At 43.7% G+C, this 9,551-nt stretch overlaps 1 protein-coding gene across 1 annotated transcript in view; it reads left to right on the forward strand.

Annotated features, from left to right (window-relative positions):
* CHRNA7 (cholinergic receptor nicotinic alpha 7 subunit) overlaps positions 1-9,551 on the forward strand; it is a 142,778-nt gene that overhangs the window by 115,217 nt on the left and 18,010 nt on the right. Inside the window, exon 6 of the mRNA XM_017875403.1 lies at positions 7,370-7,466. Within this exon, the coding sequence (XP_017730892.1) occupies positions 7,370-7,466 (97 nt within the window). The remainder of the gene's footprint in view (positions 1-7,369; positions 7,467-9,551) is intronic.

Raw genomic sequence — 9,551 nt, forward strand, 5'->3', positions numbered from 1 at the left:
TTTCATTATGAGGTTAGCTGGTTATTTTGCATGTTAATTGATGCAGTTTCTTCATAGCATCGATGGTCTTTACCATTTGGCCTGTTTTTGCAGTGGTTGGTACCAGTTGTTCCTTTCCATGTTTAGTGCTTCCTTCAGGAGCTCTTGTAAGGCAGGCCTGGTGGTGACAAAATCTCTAAGCATTTGCTTGTCTGTAAAGGATTTTATTTCTCCTTCACTTATGAAGCTTAGTTTGGCTAGATAGGAAATTCTGGGTTGAAAATTCTTTAAGAATGTTGAATATTGGCCCCTACCCTCTTCTGGCTTATAGGATTTCTGCCAAGAGATCTGATGGGCTTACCTTTGTGGGTAATCTGACTTTTCTCTCTGGCTGCCATTAACATTTTTTCCCTTCATTTCAACCTTGGTGAATCTGACCATTATGTGTCTTGGGGTTGCTCTTCTCAAGGAGTATCGTTGTGGTGTTCTCTGTATTTCCTGAATTTGAATGTTGACCTGCCTTGCTAGATTGGGGAAGTTCTCCTGGGTAAAATCCTGAAGGGTGTTTTCCAACTTGGTTCCATTCTCCCTATCACTTTCAAGTACACCAATCAAACATAGATTTGGCCTTTTCACATAGTCCCGTGTTTCTTGGAGGCTCTGTTCATTTCATTTTACTCTTTTTTCTCTCATCTTGCCTTCTCACTTTATTTCATTAATTTGATCTTCAAACACTGATATCCTTTCTTCCACTTGATCAAATCGGCTATTGAAGCTTGTGCATGTGTCATGAAGATCTCATACTGTAGTTTTCAGCTCCATCAGGTCATTTCAGGTCTTCTCTACACTGTTCTAGTTTAGCCATTCATCTAACCTTTTTTCAAGGTTTTTAGCTTCCTTGTGATGGTTTCAGATATACTCCTTTAGCTCAGATAAGTTTATTATTACTGACCTTCTGAAGCCTACTTCTGTCAACTCGTCAAAGTCATTCTCCATCCAGTTTTGTTCCATTGCTGGTGAGGAGCTACAATCCTTTGGAGGAGAAGAGGAGCTCTGGTTTTTGGAATTTTCGGCTTTTCTGCTCTGGTTTCTCCTCATCTTTGTGGTTTTATCTACCTTTGGTCTTTGATGTTGGTGACCTACAGATGGGGTTTTGGTGTAGATGTCCCTTTTGTTGATATTGATGCTATTCCTTTCTGTTGGTTAGCTTTCCTTTTAAGAGTAACGCCCCTTAGCTCCAGGTCTGTTGGAGTTTGCTGGAGGTCCACTCCAGACCCTGTTTGCCTGGGTATCACCAGCAGAGACTGCAGAACAGCAAATATTGCTGCCTGATCCTTCCTCTTGAAGCTTCGTCCAAGAGGGGCACCTGCCTGTATGAGGTGTCTGTTGGCCCCTACTGGGAGATGTCTCCCAGTCAGGCTATACAGGGTTCAGGGACCCACTTGAGGAGCCAGTCTGTCCATTCTCAGAGCTCAAATGCCATGCTGGGAGAACCACAGCTCTCTTCAGAGGTGTCAGACAGAGACATTTAAGTCTGCAGAAGTTGTCTGCTGCCTTTTGTTAGCCATGCCCTGCCCACGGAGGTGGAGTCCATAGAGGCAGTAGGCCTTGCTGAGCTGCAATGGGCTCCACCCAGTTCGAGCTTCCCAGCCGCTTTGTTTACCTAATCAAGCCTCAGCAGTGGCGGACACCCCTCCCTCCCACCAGGCTGTAGCCTTGCAGATCGATCACAGACTGCTGCACTAGCAGTAAGCAAGGCTCTGTGGGTGTGGGACCCACCGGGCCAGGCACGGGAGGGAATCTCCTGGTCTTCTGGTTGCTAAGACTGTCAAAAAGTGCAGTATCTGGGTGGGAGTATACTGTTTTTCCAGGTGCAGTCTGTTACAGCTTCCCTTAGCTAGGAAAGGGAAATCCCCTGACCCCTTGCTCTTCCTGGGTGAGGCAACACCCCACCCTGCTTCGGCTCGCCCTCTGTGGGCTGCACCCACTGTCCAAACAGTCCCTGTGAGATGAACCAGGTACCTCAGTTGGAAATGCAGAAATCACCCATCTTCTGCATCAGTCTCACTGGGAGCTGCAGACCGGAGCTCTTCCTATTCAGCTGTCTTGGTAGCAACCCCTATCTATAAGTCTTAACTGAAATATCAGCATACCAAAATCTAGCAATAGTTTAAAAATAAATCCTAACAAGTGTAGGCTTCTATTAGGAGTGGACACTTTGTTTAACTTTCAAAAAGTCCGTTAATATAATTCATTCTATTAAAAGAATGAGGCAGAAAAAAATAAATGATCATTCTGATAAGTTGGAGAAAAATCAGTTGATGTTATTTAAAACCCATTTGTAACTGGAAGAAGTTTCCCCTAACTTGACATCAGGTCTCAATGCTGAAACAGAAGTTTCTAAATGTAGAATAAAATAAGCATATCAGTGTCATCACTCTTTAAAAATATCTTAGTGACTATATGAATTTCAATAGTAATACCAGTAAAATAATAAAATATGAATAAGAAAGGAATAAACCTGTTATCATCATTTAGAGGCCATATCATGTCTTTTTACATAGAAAATCCCTAGAGACTGTCTAGAAAAAATATATCTGATACAAAACAAGATCTATCGAAGTACCAAATGTATTTCTATCTTCCTACAATAGACAGTTCGAAAATGTAATTTCACAAATTTTATTTTCAATATCTGCAGGTGTTAACGAGTACCAAAAAATAAATTTAAGAAAGAACAACATAAATGTTGAGTTGTATCACATTTATGCCTGGGAAAACTCAATACCATAAAGATGCCAGACTTTTCCAAAATAAATTGAATGTGATGAATGTGATTCTAACTAAATTTAATGTGATTCCAACTAAAGTCTCAGCAAGGACTTCATGAGACTGTACAAGTACATTTAAAATTTACAATGATGAGCAAGGGGTCAGTAATGAGCAAGAATAGTAAAGTAAGACAATTTTAAAGAAAAAGAACCAAGTTGAGGGACTTTCTATGCCAAATGCAACACTTTCATAATGCTGTAAGGATTAAGATGATGTTTTGCCAGGTCAGGGATAGACATGTAACCCAAGGAACAAAACTAGGGAGTCCAGAAACTGGATATCTGCTGTGTTAATCATATCCCATGTTATTTATAGCATTGTTGTAATCCATCTTTTGCCATATCTGGTTGTTATAATATCCCATGTTACATTGAATTTAATATGCAAACTAGTAGGTAAAGAAAAGATTCCTGGGTGGGAGCTAAACATTGGGTACTCGTGACATAAAGATGGCAACAACAGACACTGGAGACTACCATGGGAGGAAAGGAGAAGGGGGCCAGGATTGAAAAACTATTGGATACTCTGCTCACTGCCTGGGTAATGGAATCAATTATACCCTAAACCTCAGCATCACATGTGATATACCCATGTGACAAACCTGTACATGTACATCCTGAATCTAAAATAAAAATCAAAATATGAAAAGGTAGCATGTGCCTGCAGTCCCAGCTACCAGGAGACTGAGCAGGAGGATGGCTTGAGCCCAAGAGTTTGAGGCTCCAGTGAGCCATGATCGCACCCCTGCACTCCAGCCTGGGCGACAGAGCATGACCCTGTCTCAAATAAATAAACAAGTACAAATAACATAAACAAGTAAATATTTTCTTTTTAATAAAAGGAAATATTCTTGAATGCGTTTTTCTGGAAGCCTCCTTCTGGTACCTCAGAATTCTGCTTCCTGGAATCTCTGGCAGGTAGAAATGACCATAAAAGTTGGATTCTACTCAAGACTTTTTTGGTCATGGACTATGACGGGCCACATTGCTGGTTGCAGACCCTCAACATTTTAGAATAAAATATAGAACTAAATCAAAAGATTTAGGACAGAGTGTGTCTCTCCCTCTGTCTTCTATGCAGAAAATTCACCCATTCTCAACAGCCGTGCTTTCCCTCTGCAATCTGGGTATTGCTTCTGTCAGTGGTCTCTTCACATGGAATTGGGGAATTGGCAACTTTTTCCCCTTTCTTGAGAGATTTAAAGTAAATGACACCTTAGATCAGATAGATGAGCATCATCCTTCGTCCTCCCTTCCTTTTTGAATAGATTTCAACTTCATCTCTCCTGCCCTTCTCTCTCTCAGTCTTTCAAGGTTGCTGAGAACTCAGAGGGAATAGAATCGATTTCACATGAGACCTTACTATTTAGGGTCATCCTGAACCCATGCGTAGCATGTTCTTTGCAGCAGGACAGAGTGCCTGGATTTCTTCTTATTCTTGTTATTTTATTATTCTTCATCTTTACCTGAATGCAGAGGCTCATTCTGGTGAACACATGCCCTATTGGGAGTTGGTCTTGCTGGGCTTCTTTGACGGCTGGGCCCTTGGCTTTTTCTCTCAAGGTTCCTTCTCTGTGGAGGCACAGTCACTCCCTTCTTTTCCAGCTTAGGGTTGAGGCCTCCCGTGCTCAGCAGTAGAGGTCAATGCTACAGAGTTGACTGAGGCAGGAGACTGAACCTAGGATCAGAGGGCTCTTGTTCCAGGGCCAGCAGCTCCTCAGGGATGAGACCAGGTACCAGTGTGTGAGGACTCCAGGGCATGTGGAGGAAGGAAAGGTGTGATCTCAGACCCACAGGGTTCACCTGTGCCCCATGGGCTCCCCCTGCCTATACTGCCATTGATGTCTGAAAGCACAGTTTGGAATCCCATGAGGATTAGGCTCCTGAGTCCTGCCTGGGGGGCCAAGCAGTGGTTTGCTCCAAGCCCTCTTTCAGCTTCACTGCTTAGGGCAACATGGTGCAAGCAAACACCATGATCCTGGAGCCTCCTTCGATCTGGTTTATCTCCAAATGTGTGATCCCACCATGCCCTCCGCCAGGCGCCTGTCCACATCCGTTTCCATCTTTGGGAGCTCTGCCTATCCTTTAGATTCTATGCAGACACCTCTCCTCCTCCTACCCCTGCGAAGGACATGTAGCTTGCATCCTACATGTTTGAGTTAAATTTGCCCCAGTCGTCGCCTCCATGGTGGGGGTAGGGCTCAGAGCTCTCCTCACAGCAAGAGTGAGCCCCAGTCATTGCTGGCTGTGGGAGGACAAAGGCAGCCAGATAAAGGCAGCTCCTGCAAGGATGGAGAGGCCACAGGCCGGCATCCTCACAAATTGCGGATGTACTGTGTCTTCCAGTAGTCGAAAAAAAGAATATATTTGACCATTTTCAGACTATTTAATACAGAACAGTTTAAATATACACAGAAGAGGAGCAAGGAGACAAATGAAACCCTGCAGCCCCACCCCTCTGTCCACGGTTATGGATGTTTGCCAGCACAGGGCTGCCCTGCACCGGTGATGGGGTCACTGTTGGCTGGCATCCACCAGGCATCCCTGGGGAAGCTGTGCCAGTGTTGTGGCCACTGAGGTCCTTGTAGGGGTTCTGGCCACTCACATTTCTGAGGTTCTTCATTTCCCACCTCAGATCGCTGTTTTTGAACTCAATTTTCAGCAACAGGGCCCTTCTTCAAACCCATCTTATCTCCACTCCTAATGTTCAGAACAGAGAAAGTAGTATTAGCACAAATCCATTACAAGAGTTTACTTTTATACTGTGTACTTATAAAATCAGTTTGCCTAGGGGAAAGAAGCGTAAAACTACCATCATGGGTATTAAGATTTAGATTTTGATAACATTTATGTGTTACAATTTCATGTAGCTCAATATTCTGTTTGGATGAACAACATTCAGAAATCACTGAGTCACAAATCACTGAGTCACAGGTAAGCTGTTGCTAATAGCAACAGTTTTTTTTATCTTGTTTTTACCTATTTGACTTGTGATCTCGAGAGTCTCAATTACATTGATCCAAATGCTTGAAAGAAAGGCTTGTAGGAACTTTTTTTTTTTCAGAGTTGAATCACTGATCTAACAGATGCTTAGTCTTGATTATAAATATGAAAATCAGACAGGAAGAATCCTAAGCTTAAAATAAGCAAAACTTTGTTCCCCATAACATGCATCAAACCACACTATTCTTAACTTTTAATGTATTTTTATTTCAAAAATATTTATTTATGTTTTTATTTTATTTTATTAGAGACAGGGTCTCACTCTGTCTCCTAGACTGGAGTGCAGAGATGCAGACATAGCTCTTTGCAGCCTCAAACTCCTGGGCTCTACTAATATAGTAGCTGAAACCATAAGCTCATGTCACTGCACTGATTAATTTTGTTTATGTTTTGTTTTTGTAGAGATGGGGTCTTGCTTTGTTGCCCAGGCTGGTCCCAAACTCCTGGCTTCAAATGATCCTCCCCTCTGGGCCTTACAAAGTGCTAATATTATAGGCGTGGACCACTGTGCCCAGCCTGTAGACCATGCTTTCTGTTTTGCTGGTACCGAGGGTGATTGATGGGGGAACGCATCCCACTTCTGCTACGGCTTAGATGCCATGTAATTGGAAGCACAGACTTTAATTTTTTAAAAGAGCAATGCAAAGCTGAAATCTCATTTGGTGACTCCTTTATAAGAGATTCAAATGCGTGCACATTCATGGCCAGAGAGGCTTTAGTTTAACTTCCATGCAAAAAGGAGTTAAACAGGACACATAAATTAACACAATGGTAGTCTCTAAGAGTTAAAATTTTGTTAATAGTCATTTGAATGTGTGACTTTTATTACCATTTTCAAATGCAAAGGCACTAAAATATTGGAGGTGAATATTTTCAGAAACCTTGAGGCGCCTCTGTAGGATCTCAGGGCTCCAGAGAATCTAGCTTGAAGATCATGATACAATCCAGAGTGAGGTTGTGCAGGTCCACATTTTCAGCTATTTTGTGCCCAATCACTGTTTATAATGTGACTCATTAACAGTCAGATACAATGGTCGAGCAAAGAATATTTACATCTTGATCCTACCTCCTCCTGTCTCTTTCCCTATGTGTGTTTGGAAGTAAGAGGGGGATGTGTCCTTTTGTGACAGCTTGACTCCTGCCTTCTCTCTCTCCCTCCCTCCTTTCTCTCAGTTTCCCCAGTTCCCTAATTCTCCCCCTTTCTTCCTTCCCTTAAACTTCATCACGTTTTTCTTGTTTCATATTCAAATCATGGCTTCCTTGTACAGTTATTAATCTTTTCCTAGAGTTTCCAGTTGCCTTTTTTCTTATTACAAGAATTTTTTAAACTGTGTCCTCAATCAAGTCCAGGATGTTTTTCAGCTCATTATATCTCCTCTGTCTGGCTCTGAACCCATTTGATTCTGTCCTCACTATCTTAACATCTTGCCACAATTTGGAACCCCTTTTTCTAGGTCTCCTGCTCAAGTCATCCTCTAAATCTCTTTTATTGATCTCCAGGTTTAGTCTAAAAGTGTATTTCTTCTTTCTCAGTTTTCACTCTCATTGTTCCAAAGCTGACCAAGGAAATATATGTTGGGAACAAGCTCTTCAAGGCCTTAGTGTTCTTGGAAACCCCTGTTTCTGCCTTCATGCTTGGGTGGTTTTCCTGCTGTGAGAAGTGTCTTCATGTTATTGCTTGAGTAATTTTCTCCCTCCCACTCTCCCTGATGGAGCTTCTGTGAGTGAGGCGAGTTCCCGTGGCCTTGTCCTCTATGCCATCTTCTTTCTATGTTACATTTGATCTCTGTGATTTCTATCATCCAAACCTCCCACCCACTCGTAAAAAGTTATTTCATAAATCTTACCTTTAATTTCCATTTTTCTGTTTATCTAATGGCTATATCCTCTTGAATTTTATGAGGACATTACTTTTTTAAGAAGTGATTTTTCCTTATTTTCGTTGACTCATTCTTCTTGGGTCTTTTTTGGTGTGTATCCTCCGTGTGTGTCGCATGCTGAAGACTGTCCTTGGGTGTCTGTGATTCTGAGTGTCCCCTTGGGGGAATCTCAGACATGGGAGAGGCTACCTGAAGCTCCGTAGTCATGAGCAGCTCCTGCAGGGGCCATGGTGGCCAAAATGAGGGGAACTTTACTCTGGGGTGCTGATACTTTGACCGGCTGCCTGTGTGTGTGTGTGTGTGTGTGTGTGTGTGTGTGTGTGTGTGTGTGTGTTTGAGGTGGTTTATTTTTCTTTACCAGTAGGGCTGTGTTTTAAGGGTACCCAGGGTTGATTTTAATCAGGCATAGTGAGACATTCAGACACAGAAGTGACTGTCCTGAAGTTTTACTCACAGTTCCTTAGAAGCAGAAGCACAGGCTAGGCGCGGTGGCTCATGCCTGTAATCCCAGCACTTTGGGAGGCTAAGGGGAGTCGGGGGGGCGGTGGATCACGAGGCCAGGAGTTCAAGACCAGCCTAACCAACATGGTGAAACCTTGTCTCTACTGAAAGTACAAAAATTAGCCGGGAGCGGTGGCACACACCTGTGATCCCAGCTACTCAGGAGGCTGAGGCAGGAGAACTGCTTGAACCCAGGAGGCAGAGGTTGCCGTGAGGCGAGATCGCACCACTGCACTGCAGCCTGAGCAACAGAGCGAGACTCCATCTCAAAAAAAAAAAAAAAGGAAGCACAGCGCAGCACATGCAGGGACACAGGGAGGCACGGGAAACCTGAGCAAGGGCCTTGCTTCATTGTGGCTTCTGCAGGAAGGAAGGGAGGAGCAGCACACGCAGGCTTAGGCTTAGGCTTAGGATTCCTTAGAATGATTGCAGTAGGCCCTGGGGCATAGGGACTCTTCCTGGTTAGGTGTTACCTGGTCCTGCAGTGATGAGAGCAGGACTGGTGTCAACCCCAGTGCGACAGCCTGATAAAGGATGTGTTTGGGTGGGTGTATGGGTTCTAGATTGATTGATTTGTGTTTGAAAGGCCGGAGTTGTTTACTATCTCTCCAGGAGCCCTCCAGAGTCAGCAAAGCCCCAGATGTCAACACATCAGAATCCAGAAAATAGAAGAAGACAAGGCTAGTACAGGCTGTTGGTGTAATTGCTGTTGCTGCTATGTGTGTGTGTGTCCTTTATCCCAGTTGTTAACACCTGGCTGCAGGAGGCTGGAACAGGGGATGGAGAGGCACAGAGGTGCATCCATCTAAAACTCGCACTTCTGTTGTCTTCCCCCACTCTCCTTCTTTTCATCACTAACTGGAGCTGGAAGCCCTGTAGGGTTGTGGTGTCCAGCTCCCTCCTGCAACTGCAGTTCAGTCATTCAAGATATATATGTGGGCCGGGCGCGGTGGCTCACACCTGTAATCCCAGCACTTTGGGAAGCCAAGGCGGGCAGATCACAAGGTCAGGAGATCGAGACCATCCTGGCTAACACGGTGAAACCACATCTCTACTAAAAATACAAAAAATTAGCTGGGCGTGGCGGTGTGCACCTGTAGTCCCAGCTACTCGGGAGGCTGAGGCAGGAGGATGGCATGAACCCAGGAGGCGGAGCTTGCAGTGAGCTGAGATCGTGCCACTGCACTCCAGCCTGGGCGACACAGTGAGACTCTGTCTAAAAAAAAAAAAATATATATATATATATATATGTGAAACCAGTAGTAGATATCAACATGAATCTGCAAGACTAATATTCATTGCAAGCTAAGTAACAACAATAATAGCAAACGGTATATGCCTCATTTCTTCTAAAAAC

The sequence above is a fragment of the Rhinopithecus bieti genome, unplaced genomic scaffold, assembly GCF_001698545.2.
Source record: "Rhinopithecus bieti isolate Rb0 unplaced genomic scaffold, ASM169854v2 scaffold_9876, whole genome shotgun sequence".
NCBI classification, from domain to species: Eukaryota; Metazoa; Chordata; class Mammalia; order Primates; family Cercopithecidae; genus Rhinopithecus; species Rhinopithecus bieti.